The sequence below is a fragment of the Ruditapes philippinarum genome, unplaced genomic scaffold (genome assembly GCF_026571515.1).
Source record: "Ruditapes philippinarum isolate M1 unplaced genomic scaffold, ASM2657151v2 ctg319_1_1_1_1, whole genome shotgun sequence".
Classification (NCBI taxonomy): domain Eukaryota; kingdom Metazoa; phylum Mollusca; class Bivalvia; order Venerida; family Veneridae; genus Ruditapes; species Ruditapes philippinarum.
In genome coordinates, this window is record NW_026857916.1 from 48,548 (window position 1) to 63,903 (window position 15,356).

The 15,356-nt window shown below is 33.5% G+C and overlaps 1 protein-coding gene across 1 annotated transcript; it reads left to right on the forward strand.

Annotated features, from left to right (window-relative positions):
* The first annotated feature begins 8,666 nt into the window (after positions 1 to 8,666).
* Positions 8,667 to 14,991, forward strand: LOC132751512 (NXPE family member 3-like). The gene is given in 2 exon segments (XM_060741687.1): positions 8,667 to 8,795; positions 9,810 to 14,991. A coding segment is annotated over 1 exon segment (1,485 nt). The 5' UTR covers positions 8,667 to 8,795; positions 9,810 to 10,011; the 3' UTR covers positions 11,497 to 14,991.
* Positions 14,992 to 15,356: the final 365 nt, after the last annotated feature.

The window sequence follows — 15,356 nt, forward strand, 5'->3', positions numbered from 1 at the left end:
TATTTTCCACTCCCCACCACTATTCATTTTCCCCTCACCTTCCTGTTAGTGAGTATACATTGTGCCACATTTATTCAATGAATAAATCAAAAACAACTTTGATATATTAAATTTATTTGAAATATTGTGCTGAGAAGTCACAATCACCAAATCTTTTCTTTTTTTATCAACAGAACCCCTTTTTTTTGTACAAAAACATTGTTGAATTAAACTTGTTGGATTTCTCCCCTTTTTGCCTTGATAGGAAATTCCATAAAGATGAATGAGCAAAATGATGAATTCATGGTTTAAAAGGATTTTAATCACCCATGTGTTACTTCGGACATAAATATGTTGTCCCTGACATTTTGCTGACACATCTAATGGTTGTGGGATAGATAATTAAGGTAATTAATTCGTAGTTATTTTATATATATCAAAAAATTGAGCTATCAACAGTTTATGGCCTCATCAGGCTGCACGGATGTTATGGGTTAAAAGATTAGTTAATAAGGTTAAGCTATTCTGAGTTTTATCTGTTGATTATTTTATCAGGACAAATATTATCTAGCAGAAAAGGCAGCAGAAGAGTACAAACCCACCAAAAAAACTTTTTGTAATAAAAAATTAACCTTTTACCCCATGAGCATGTTGTGAAAAATGGCTGTTTTCATTGAAAAGCCTCGGGTTACAAGTTCCAACTGCTATAAAACTATGAAAAATGCTTCAATATTGATGAAACTTTGCACATATGTTAACTGAACCATAATTTCTGTCACAACATGTTCAATCTTAAATTTCCTGTTACCATGGCAAGGGTGGAATGTCTTAAAATTGCGAAAAATCACTATTTTGCATTGTTTTTTTTTCATCAAAACTGATTTCACAGTCCTGCAACTTCTCAATGCAATGAGATAGAGTAAAAAGCTTTTCAGCGTTGGTTACACCTTAAAATTGACCTGAGGCAATTTTTAGCCTGTCACATGTCCAAAATTTTCTTGGCGATGAGGAGGACTACCGCCCCCCTTTGACCCCCCAAACAGAAGGGGGCACATCCCCTATCATTCTGATGGGGGGCCGCGCCGAAAAAGTGGTCACTTTTTTTAACAACATTTCTCAAACGAAAAACACTGTATGGAGTCTAAATAGGGCATTTTTTCACTGTTTGAGGTCTTGAAAAGGGAGGGGGGGACAAAAAGCCGTCAAAACACATCTTTATCAGGGAAAAGGTTAAGTAAATCCATGTTTGAAGGTGTCCCATTTATGTACATCTATTTCTATCTTTTTTAACTTTGTCAATTATGAGGACTTGATTTCTTGTTAAAACATACAAGATAGTTATATATTTCTTTGCTGTATCTTAGTTTCTTTTGACTTATTTCAATTATACCTTGAGTCACAAATTAATCATTTTGAATCCTTGGGTGATATTACAGTAAAATTTTTATTTTTCTTAAACAATTCAAAAGTTGTAAAATTTATTTGAATTCTCATCTGTAGGATAAATTAAATGATTTTTTAGCTCGACTTTTTTTTTTTAGAGGTACTGTATAACTATTGTAATAGTCCTGGCGGTGTTGCAGTTGCTGTCCGCAAATTTGTATGTGGATTATAACTTTTTTAGTTCTTGGTGTATTGTCTTCATACTTGGCCACAACAACTCTTGGGACAAGACCTTTCAGTAGACCACACTAACCTTGACCTTCATAAATGACCTTGACCTTCAAGGTCAAAAGTCAAAATTTTGCTTGTTCTTGCTTTTATTGGCTGTAACTTTGTCATTTTTGAATGGATTGTCTTCAAACTTGAACATAATAATCTTCAAGGATATCCCTTTGAAATAACCAGACAGACTTTGACCTTCATTCATAAATGACCTTGACTTTGAAGGTCAAATTATTGAAATTTTCATATTTTTGGCTATTATTTGCTGTAACTTTGTTATTTTTGAATAGATTGTCTTCAAACTTGAACATTATAATCTTCAAGGATAGCCTTTTAGAATAACCAGACAGACCTTGACCTGTACTCATAAATGACCTTGACTTATAAGGTCAAATTATTGATATTTTCATTTTTTTTGGCTATTTTTGACCGGATTGTCTTCAAACTTGAACATACAAATCTTCAAGGATAGCCTTTTAAAATAATCAGACAAACATTGGCCTTCACTCATAAATGACCTTGAATTTGAAGGTCAAATTATTGAAATTTTCATTTTTTGGCTTTTACTGGCTTTAACTTTGCTATTATTGAATGGATTGACTTCATATAATAACAGAACATTCTTAAGGACAAGACCTTCATGTTTATCAAACTCAAATTGACCTTGGCTTTTTTATGACATTGACCTTGAAGGTTAAATTATTGAATTTTCACTGATTTGTGCATTAAATGACCATATATATTTATTGGTATATATAGATGCGTATATTAATATAAATGCGTATATATATAAATGTGTGTATATATAAAGACAAAACTAATGTGATAAGACAGACCTATTAAATTGATAAAAAGGAAACTTTAAGATTTGTTCAAACATTTCTTTGTTTGCTTTTAGAAAAAGTAAAAAGTCGAGCGTTGCCCCCACCCATCGGTGGCTCTTGTTTACTTGTGTATTCAGTTATAAACAGAAAATTTTACGATGATTTTAAGCATTAGATTATAGATGTATAAGCTATTTCCATACAGCATATGTTAATATTGCGAATTGTATTGCTAAAAATAGAGATGATCATGGTAATAAATTTATGATATGACAGGATAAGTATTTTACATTGTTTCATATTTCAATATGAACAAAATGTTATACAAATTTACATTTTCACTTCATATCATGGTTTTTGCCTTTTATTTAAAATGGCAAAAAGAAATTGCTGGCTAATTCAGGGTCACTTTTGTAATATACTCATATTCTGTCTGTGGTTTTCCATTGTTTGTTTGCTGATTTGATTTATTGTGAGATGTGAAATCACTCTTGAGATATTTATTTTGTGATATATTGAATATTTTGTAAAGTCTTAAAAAATTGTACATATATCTACAAATGTTAAAAACAGTGCAATGAATTGTAGATTCAATAAAACCAATTAACACTGAGTTATTTAGTTGTTTTATTAGTTGCTTGAATTCTTAAAGGTACATTATGCCTCAGAAATGCATATTTTGTAACTGTTTACAAATGTTGAACATGTGTTTAATAATGTTTTAACAATGGATTTAAAGTACATAAGATGTTTCGCTTACGGAACATCGGTGGTTCCACTGAGGTCTAACTCCACCACGTTGCCATTTGACGTGTGACGTAAAACCCAATCAAACAAACAACCAAAAAATCATAAGATATTTTACTACTCGAGAAAGTAGCGCTGAATTCGAAGTAATGTGTCATAAAGATAGTAAAATGTAAACAAAATAGTATTTTGACTTCCACACAAAATACAAATTCACTATAATTATACCAGTTACCAAAAGAGCAAAGAAAGCAAAAGATAGTACATGTACATATATATGGCAAATGAGTATTTCTTTTGAAACCTTAAAAAGATACCAAAAATAAAAAGTTTTTGAGAAATAAAAATGATAGCATATCTGAGGCATAATAAGCCTTATTAGATCTATCCTTATCATCTGTTTGGCATGGATGTTACGAGTAACGGCATGGAAGTTACAAAATAACGGCATTGATGTAACAAGTAACAGCGTGGATGTTACGAGTGACGACGTGAATGTTACGAGTAACAGCGTGGATGTTACGAGTAACGTCGTGGATGTTACGAGTAACGTCGTGGATGTTAGAGAAACGGCATGGATGTTACAAGTAAAGGCGTGGATTTTACAAATAACTGCATGACAGTTACAAGTAACGGCATGGATGATACAAATAATGCCCTGGATGTTACAAGTAAAGGCGTGCATGTTACAAGTAACGGCATGGATGTTACAAGTAACGGCGTGCATGTTACAAGTAACGGTATGCATGTCACAAGTAAAAGCATGGATGTAACAAGTAACAGCATGGTTGTTACAAGTTACATCATGGGTGTTACAAGTAACGGCACTGATGTTACTAGTAACAGCATGGATGTTATCAGATCATCCTGTATTTATTCAGACAGTGTCATGTCTGATATTTGTTGATGCAGCCAGTGCGTGGTATCTGTTATTGACTTCGAACCTCCCTTTGTGAATTATTGTATATAAGTTGCTCAAACAGAAAATTACTGGTTCTTGCGCTTTAAGTCTTCTTTATGAGTCAATGTCACGTGCACACCATGGAAACAAACCGGAAATCCCCCTGAATAAGAAAAGCATTGATGCAAAGCAGCCAAAGCTTATTTCTAGATGAAAAGTATTCACTTGTGCATGCACTAATAAGTGTCAGTGTTCACTTCATCTTGAACTTAATAAACAACAAAATCAAATTTAGTTTTAAAGTGTTGACAATAAGGGACTTGGGCTTTGCACTTCCATTTTGTATAGTACCATTGATCAACATCAATAAATGGATGGACAAAATATTACTGCTGACATATTGACAGTGCAGATTGAGTTAAGACTAAATGAATTGTATGCTGATTTTGATATGCATTGACCAAGTTTACCCAAAATGTTTAGCAGTTTAAGGATAATAATATAATTATCAAGAATAAAAAGTGAGGCATTTTGTAATGTTAGTATTTGTAAATCATTTTGTTTTAGAACCCTCGCACCTGTTTACTCAAAAGTGTTCTTTGGAGCAATGTAAGTTTCTTATAGCATTCAATAATAACCACACAAACATTTTCTTATACATTTATTATTCATATAACTGAACGAAAACTTCTTTATTCTTGGTCGAAGGTGAAGAAAAGTCAAAACAAGCTAGGAAATACTAAATGTTTTTAAAGGGAGAAATTTAAATTAAAAAAAATATAAACATAAAAATCAAAGTAAAAGAAGTATGAAAGACATATCAACAAAACACCAACATATTTTAACTGCAGTCCAAATGATCTTAGCTATATTTGACCCCTGTGACCTTGACCCTTTGAACTTATTATAGGTCAAAGACACTGCAACTGCAGAAATACTAAGCGGTCGTTACTAGTATTTTGAAATATCATTGTATGATATATCAACCAAGGCTCTTGGTCAAGATCTTGACTCCATTATTTGTTTACAGAGAAAATTTGTTCAAAAACAGGGAAATACTAAACAAGAGGGCCATGATGGCCCCGAGGTCGCTCACCTGTATAAAGGCACCCGGAGCGGGGTCAGTTAAAACCCCAGGGCTTTTATTTGAACAAACTTGGTAGACACTCACTAGAAGATGTTTCATGCTAAATATCTTAGCTCTAGCTCTTTGGGTTCTTTCAAAGAAGATATTTTAAGTTTTTACTATATGCATATAGGGAAAATCAAAGACCCCCTGGGGCGGGGCCAGTTTTGACCCCAGGGCTTTTATTTGAACAAACTTGGTAGACACTCATTAGAAGATGTTTCATGCCAAATATCTAAGCTCTAGCTCTTGGGTTTTTTTAAGAGAAGATATTTAAAGTTTTTTCTTTCGGTTGCCATGGCAACCAGAGTTCTGCATGGAATTAAATTCTTTGAACAACTTTTAAAGGTGACCACCAAAGGAACATTCCTGTGAAGTTTGGATGAAATTGGCTAAGTGGTTTATAAGGAGATGTCATTTAAAGTAAAAGTTTACGGACGGACGGACGACGGACGGACGGACGCCGGACGAAAAGCGATCACAAAAGCTCACCCTGTCACTTTGTGACAGGTGAGCTAAAAAGTGAAGTGCAATAGATATAAAGTTGTGTTTAATAATTCATTTTACTTCAACAAAAGTTTGACAAAACATAACGAAACAATGTACAATGCATAACACACACAAACATAAATAAACAGTGAAGACCATAAAAACTAATCTAAGGTTAATAACAAAACAAAAACAAACTAGAACTGTGTCCAAAGGACACGGATGCCCCCTACGACAACGAAGGGCCATAATTCTGTTTAATTTTGTCGCAGCGAAAATTCCTTCCTTTACTACCATCTACACATTAAGTTTGTTCATCCCTGGAAGTTTAAGCAAAATCTGCCATCCGATTTTAGAGGAGTTGCGTTCACAAAATTTCTATATGGTATATAGTGCAAAAATCAACAAAGGGCCATAATTCTGTTAAATTTGGTCGCAGCAAAAATTCCTTCCTTTACTACCATCTTCACATTAAGGTTGTTCATCCCTGGAAGTTTAAGCAAAATCTGCCATCCGGTTTAAGTGGAATTGCGTTCACAAAATTTCTACATAGTATATTGTGAAAAAATCAAGAAAGGGCCATAATTCTCTTAAATTTGGTCGCAGCAAAAATTCCTTCCTTTACTACCATCTACACATTAAGGTTGTTCATCCCTGGAAGTTTAAGCTAAATCTGCCATCCGGTTTAAGAGGAGTTGCGTTCACAAGATTTGGGACTAACGACGTCGCAAACTTTTGAATTTTAGTGCGGGCAAACAGTCTTCTTAACACCACACCATAAGGAAACCTGAAAGTTAAGCAAAATTAACGCTCTAAAAAAACAAAAAAAATAGCTCTTAATTTGAATTTTATGAGTTAATGTTCTTTATTTAACTACGGAATGAAGCTCATAATAATCAAATGTTTGCTCGGACAGACGGACAGACGTACGGACGGACGGATGGACGGACAAGTGCAACGCTATATGCTCCCTCTATGTGGGGGCATAAAAATAAAATGTCAGTGTAGACCACAACAATATTCGGAGTCTGGCTTTCAATCGGAAAGCCATCGGCTACTTTCTATAACGGCCAAAAAGTTGCGATTGTCCGGCCTTTAGTATGGATAAGCTGTTAAACTGAGCCCGCAATTTCATAAGAATATGCTTTTCAAATAATTCATTTGATACAAATGTAATAACGTATTTGTTTACTTTATTTTTAAGAATCAATATAAAACTAATAAACACAACATGACATAAACTTTCAATAATAACAGCTCCTCCCATGTGCAACAAAAAAGGCATTCCATAAGAGACGATGCCGTTCACCGGCGTCGCCAATTACTCGAGAAGTCTTACGTATTTCCGGTCTGTTGACTCTTGTATGACGGCTTTAAACAATTTATAAATTGTCAAAATTGATGGACAAATGACATTTATGAAATCGCCGTGAGCCTGTCAATAAGTAGATCTAACACATTACATTAATAAGTTAACAAGTGTCATCGAGGAGACAGAATTGACAAGTAAAATGCGGTAAATTACATTGATTTAGTATTTTGTATAGAAGTCAAAATACTACTTTGTTAATATTTCGTTACCTTTATGACAACGTGCTTTAAAACTATTATCTAAAAATTGCAGGTAATCATAAGTTATTTTTGCGAAGTTATGACCCTTATTCAGCTCAGATTTTTTTTGTCCTTGTTAACGTTTTTGTTGACGTCCATTTTCTCCAAAACTAACATTTTTTCACATGATATTTAGTGGACATGTTCAATATTCAAATGTTACATAAATCCAGAATGGCAGACAACCCTAAAATTCGTTTCTTTCTTCTGTTTTTTTTTTTTATTTTTTTGTGTGTGTGTGTGCATAATTGTGCCATTCTTCTTACAGATGTTTTTTTAAAAGGGCCATATCTCCTCAATATTGGAATACAGGTAACATAATAACATATGTTTGCTCAGCTTTGTATCTTTTTTCAAATTTAAATATTTTGGTTAACTTACATTTTGTCAAAAACTATCAAAGAGAGTACATATATAATCACTTCATATTTAGAGTTCTTATTCACGATCAAATGTTGAATGCATTTCTATGGATAAGACAACCCTGACAGTTATTTATACTTAAAGGGACTCCACTGAGGTTTTTTTGACATGATGGGGACTTAAAATATTTTTTCCAGATAAATGTATCATTTGATGTAGGTTTAGACCACAAATCTTTGTGCAAAATTTCAGATCATTCGCGCAATGACCCAAAATGAAAAGCGTTTAAACACGTTTCACTCAAAAGCATAATTGTTTTTTGGTGACTTTAATAACTGAGGCCCCTTACTGGAGGCACTAACTTAACATACATTTATAAAGAAAACATATTTTCATTAACTTCCATAGAGCTAAGGAATTTAGCATGCAGCATTATAATGTGGACTTCAGTTCTTTAGTGATTCTTATTTTCTCTATTTTATAGCCACATTAGCCTTGTTTGTGCTGTGTGGAGGCTGTAAAAAGTCGCCCCGTACATTCAATCAAAGATGTTATATTTTCTATCATTAAAGATCTTTCAGCATGACATTATTGTTGTGCTTGTGGTAATTTAGTTCTTTCTATCCGTTTATTTTCTTGCTGGGTGGTTCCAGTAATCCTCATTTGAATACTGTTGAATCACATTTAGGATATGTTGCATGCTTTTTAAATTTGTCTTTTGACGTGTTATCTGTGATATGCAAGCTTCATAACCTCTGATCCCCTAGCTCTCTTAATTAGTATAATATAAAAATTAAAAATTGCCGGAAAATAAAACGTCATAATTAATTTATGTTAGGTATGAGGTGAAGCATAGCTTCAAGGATTACAAAACGAACATATTCAAATACAGTTGTCAAAGATTGATGGTTTTTTTTGACAGGATACAACAAGTGTCAACCTGATGAAGTTAATAAGACTTACAAGTTTTTACATCAGTATACATTACGAATATGTCTTATCACGTAACAAGAATGTGTGAGTATCAATTCGATATTTGCACATTGCAAAGCCGCCATATACTAAGTAAAGATTACCCCTTCCTGATCATGTAAGCTATTGTTTTGTATTTCTTCATATTTTTACGGAATTTTTGACGCATGTACTTCATCACAAGGCAAACATAGACTTAGTCAGTGACAATATTTAAGTTAACCTCGACCAGTGAGCAAGTTTTTAGCTCGTAGCTTCCTTAGATAAATTTATCATCTCTAAATGTCTAATTTATACGTTTGAGCAGCCAAATTTTATCAGTCTAATAGAATATAAAAGATATAGAAATACATGGCTAAATTATGTCCGGTCGACATTTACAACATTCCGCGTTATGAATAAAAATGTACACTACTGTTCTAATCTGACAACCTTTAAAAACGACAAAGAAAGAGACATTATTATATGTTAATTTATTTCTTTAAAGGCAACAATACATTTGTATCCAGGAAAATTGAGACAATTAAAAGGTTTCCTTCTATTAAAACTATTTATTATTTTGCTGATTTTGGTCATTAAATATTAAAAGAAAACAAACGATTTGCTACTGTTTATATAAATTACATTTTATTTATATAGATAATTACCGCAGTACTGTTTGAGATTGACGTTTCATTTTATGTGTACACAAATGTCTGTATACGACCCACAAACGGGTCTTACAAAATCAAATATAACGGTTAGTTTGAACCTCAATGTTAAATGTCAGGAAGTAGTCGGGATTCTTTGCGATCAAATATTATGTCACGAGTTCGAGTTTCACAAATAGTCTTCTTTTTTAAATTATCTTATTTTGCATCAGACGTAGTCTCATTCATACGTTTTATTGTCAAACAATGTAAAAATAAACCAGCAATATAGACTAACTGTCCTGCATATTTAGCAGTGAACAAGTATTTCGTGCCAACTGATTTAAAGTTACAGCAATGTGTGCTGCTGTGATGTCTTCTTGTTCGCTTCCAATAACTTTTGACACAAAATCTCTAAAATAGCTTATGATTGAATATTGTTAATCATTAACTAAAATTAACGCTTACTTTTTCAGATATAATTATAATTATTATTATTTCAGAGTTGTCATGTGAAATCGATTAGAAAATGGCACAAACAAGTTCGTCCAAGGAACTACGTTACGTTTATTTGGCAGCTGCCACAATTATAATTTTAGTAATTTCATTGACACAGATTCAGGACAAATATGCTTCTGAAAGATATGCAATTTTTTACGTCAGTTCAAACCGGCAAATCACAGCGAGGTTAACGTTTCCAGATACATGTACACTGTGACAAAGTTAAAACCGGAAGAACGATTGCAAGCACTCTGCATTCATGTGGACACTGTTAATAGGCTGAAAATGACAAGTCTGAAATTTTCTAGAGTAACGGTTATAAAACTTGATGATAAAGGGAATATAACAATTGCTATAGAAACGTTTGATATGAGCAATAGAAGAAAAACAATAGGCGATGACGTCATTGTCGTCTGGGCACGCCAAGCAAATGGAGATGGACCCGTTTCCGGTCACGTGATTGATCACAAAAATGGCTATTATACGGCCAGTGTAAAAGTGTACTGGACAGGAAAGACAAAAGTGACATTGAAATTGGCTTCTTCCCTTGAAAACACTTGTCTCCGTATGAAAGCCTTGAGAAAATACGGAAATACAGTATTTGCTATGCAAAAGGCGTGGGGAATAAGGGGAACATTCCGAAAAAATCTACTTAGGGGGCTTACTGCTTGTGGTGCTAACAAAATGATTTTTGGATATGAAAAAGTGTGCAATTTTACAAGCCTTAATGGTGGCATGTAATGGTTCTGTGGAAAACCTAAACACTTGAAAATAAAGTGCTCAGACATTGAATCATTTGGAACTGGGCCAATTTATAACAGTATGGTGCCTCAAAAAGAAAAGATACGAAATAAAGGACATGGAATTTTTAAACAAACATTGTCTCTTGAAATCCCAACATTCAATAAAGCAATAAGGGGTGTTTCATGCAGTCAGCGTCCAGTGTCATCATCATGGGCGGAATCTGGTCCAAGTGGTTACTGGTTGAATAATAAATGGAATTTCTTTAACTGTTTCAGCAATATCAAACATGATGTACCATCTTACGTGCGGTGTTTAAAAAATAAGAATATTGTGCTAATTGGGGATTCTACTATTAGACACTATGCAGAATATTTAATTGAACACGTGCTAGATCTTGGACGTGTTAACATGAAAGACGCCCTAGGGTCAAACGGACAATATCATGCAAAGAAATTATTCACAAATTATGGAATTAACTTGATGTATGTTAAACACGAGATGCCGTTCCATAATCCAAACTTTCCACCCATTGGTATTGTATCCGTGCCTCAACTTCTGCATTCACTAGAAAATTGCAATGATAGTAATAAATCATTGATATTAATAATAAACTACAATTCTCATTTTTCCGCGTATCCTCCGTCAAAATTTAGGGAAAGAATAAGACATTTGGCTATGGCCATCGAAAGTTTTGTTATTAGAAAACCAAATACTAAAATATTCTTCAAAGGGCCACATATTTGTATAGATGATAGCCGATGGTTTGATGCGAAAATTTCACTTCTCTTTGAAGAAATCATCAGAGAAGAGTTTTCAAAACTCATAAATAACGTTATATATTTAGATGTTTGGTCAATAACAGTTGCCCATAATAGTGAAAATCTTCATCCTAAAGGGAATGCGTTTAATAGTCAAATTCATCAGCTTATGTCTTATATATGCTAAAGTGTTGTGCTTAAACCTAAAATGTTAATACCTTTGTCTGAAAGTAACTATCCTTAGTAAGTTTACAAATTTACAGGTACATTTTGTTAAAGGTACGTACTTTTGATATCACTAGCAACTTGTTTCTAGAGAAGAATCCTTGATTCACATTAGCGTTAGGTGTGATAAGAGAAAACATGGACGACATAATTCTAGGACGGTTAGTCACATTTAGGCAAACAACATTGACAAAAGCTTATTGATTTGTGTTCCAGACTACATAACAGTTCTGTGAGAACACTGCAGATAGTGGTGAATTCGTTTTTTATTGTTGAGTTTCTTTTTATTTTTTCCTATTTGCTTAAAATGAGGAAAGTTTTTATTTCAAATGTACAATAAGTTTAAGTCTCAAAATATGTTCGTTATCAAAAATTTATCGGGGTAAACACGTCTTAAATAAAAAAAAATCTTGGGGGTTGCTATGGGTATATTTTGGATCAATGAATTTATTATGATAATAATATACAATTATGGTATAGAAATATATTTTGTTACAGTTTGTTACAGTTTTATACAAATGCTATGCATACATATATAAATGAACGTTGTATTCTAGTAAAATATACAAATGTATACCCCCATGAAGTAACCGCTAGTGTTGAAGCATTCGGAACTGCCTCGGCTATTATCTATAATATTAACATCGGAAACAATACGGATTGAAAGTAGTTCTACCACGTGGCTTCAGATGTAAACAGAAACAGAGATAGTGTGAAACGAATGTATATATTTGACATCAAATGCCTGTTCCGGTACTCTTTTGCTTGAAAATATGTCTGACAACAATTTGTAATTTAAATATGCCCATTGATTTTAAACAAATCCGACGAAATGACAACAGGTTGGTTTTTTGTACTTTCGGTTTCTACAACCATAATAATTAATATATAAAAAATGAATTATTTGCTTTTGTACCTATGATATCACTTATTTTAGGTGAACTTTTACTACATATATTGAAAATAAACTTGTAAACAACTCCCAACATTAAATTACTATTTGTTTACATGTTTAGTTTCTTAGCGTAGGTTAGACCGAAATACCGCATCCGTTCTGTGTATTCATACTACTGTGTTCGTCCTTATCCGAAGTCTGACGGAAAGGGCCGAGTAGTTGCGATTGGTGTTGAAGAAGAAAAGAAATGGAGCTGTTAGCATGACCCTCCCGTCATTATTCAGTAAAGGTGCGTGCCCCAAGATGAACCAGAATATTTCAAGGAAATTAAACTAGAGAATTGTATAATAATTTGAAGAAATGTAAAAAAAAATATCAATAAGATAAAAGAAATACTTTGCTTGTTAATTATATGCTTTTAAGGACTGATTTTATTTAGACTGTATTCCTCCCAATATTTCTACTGCATGGCTTGCGAGTAAGGGCTATTTTGCATATTTTAAAATCTTAAATGACATTTGATGGACATTTTCACAATTTAAATATGTCACCAATTCAGAAAGGCAGATAACCCTAAAATTTATTTTTGTAAAAGTGTGCCCTTCTTCTTAATTAAAAGGTCCATATCTCTTCAATATTTGAATACAGTTAACCTTATAACTTATTTTTGCTCAGCTCAGTACTTTGTTAATTTCAATTTTTAGCTCACCTGAGCTTGCTCAGGGTGAGCTTTTAGGATCGGTGAATGTCCGTCGTCCGTCGTCCGTCGTCCGTCCGGCCGTCCACAATTGCTTGTGAACACTCTAGCGGTCGCATTTTTGCCTCAATCATCATCAAACTTGGTCAGGATGCTTATCTAGTTGAAAGCTCGGATGAGTTCGAACATGGGTCATCTCGGATGAAAAACTAGGTCACAAGAGCTAAAAATAGAAAAACCTTGTGAACACTCTAGAGGTCACATTTTTGACCCAATCATCATCAAACTTGGTCAGGATGTTTGTCTAGGTGATAGCTCGGATGAGTTCGAACATGGGTCATCTCGGATGAAAAAGTAGGTCACAGGAGCTATAAATAGAAAAACCTTGTGAACACTCTAGTGGTCACATTTTTGAACCAATCATCATCAAACTTGGTCAGAATGCTTGTCTAGTCAATTGCTTGGATGAGTTCGAACATGGGTCATCTCTGATGAAAACTAGGTCACAGGAGCTAAAAATAGAAAAACCTTGTGAACACTCTAGTGGTCACATTTTTGACCCAATCATCATCAAACTTTGTCAGGATGCTTGTTTAGATAATAGCTCAGATGAGTTCGAATATGGGTCATCTCGGATGAAAAACTAGGTCACCGGAGCTATAAATAGAAAAACCTTGTTAACACTTTAGCGGTCACATTTTTGCATCAATCATCATCAAACTTGATCAAAATGCTTGTCTAGGTGATAGCTCGGATGAGTTCGAACATGGGTCATCTCGGATGAAAAACTAGGTCACAGGAGCTAAAATAGAAAAACCTTGTTAACACTCTAGTGGTCACAATTTTGACTCAATTGTCATCAAACTTGGTCAGGAAACTTGAATAGGTCATTGCTTGGAATAAATCGAACATGGGACATCTCGGATGAAAAACTAGGTCACATGAGCTAAAAATAGAAAAATCTTGTTAACACTCTAGTGGCTACTGTTGTGATCCAAATATTCTGTTAATTGGTCTGAAAGTTTTTTTGATGATTTCTAAGTCAAGATCAAACATGGGTCATCTTGGATGAAAAACTAGGTCACACCGCCCAAATATGGAAAAACCTTGTTAACATTCTAGTGGTCACATTTTCGACTCGATTATCATCAAACTTGGTCAGGATGCTTGTCTAGGTAATTGCTTGGATTAGTTCGAAATCGCATGTGAAACTAGGTCACCGGAGCTAAAAATAGAAAAATCTTGTTAACACTCTAGTTGCTACTGTTTTGATCCAAGTATCCTGGAAATTGGTCTGAAAGTTTGTTTTGATGATTTCTAGGTCAAGTTTGAATATGTGTCACCTGGGTAAAAAACTAGGTCGCACTGCTCAAATATGGATAATCCTTGTTAACACTGTAGTGGTCACATTTTTGACTCACCTGTCATGAGACTTGGTCAGAATGCTTGTCTAGGTAATTGTTTGGATGAGTTTGATAATTCAGGTGAGCGATCTAGGGCCATCATGGCCCTCTTGTTTTGGTTAATTCTTAAGGTACATTTTGTGAAAACCTATCGAAGATGTTACAAATTCACTTCATGCTTGGAGTTCTTATTCACGATAAGTTGAATATTTAATAGCAATGACATGCCAACTTATATTTTTCAAAATAACGATACGTCATGACTGTATTTACATTTTTTGGCAATTTTTTTTGTCCAAAAATGAGTGCTTGGATAATCATATTTTTTGTTGTTGAAAAATTGTAACAAGTATCTACACCAGGGACATTTATGTTTGCCAAACATGTTCGTGTTTATATTCTTTTTTTTAAAGATATACTATGCTCATCTTTGAGTAAAATATTTTTATCACAGAAATTTATTGAAATCCATGAAATCCTTACTGAATATGTTTAATTTGAATTAAAAAATGTACGATGGTCTTTTCTTAAATAAAAAACTGTCAGTTTTTTAATGACACTATATATTCATATTTTGACCACTTTTAGTGTGTAGCATATCTACTTTGAATGAGGTAGAAACATGTTTATTTCATATTTACAAAGAGACTGCGTAGCAATCATCAATATTTTCAAACACCAAATTTGAGCATAGTTTATCTTTAATTAATTATTTTTACTTCATTTTATCTTTTTTAGAATATTTGCCTTTTCTCAAAACCATCAATACTACGATGGACCGGTAATTATAGCAATCACTTTTGTATAATTATGGCCCCTTTTCTATT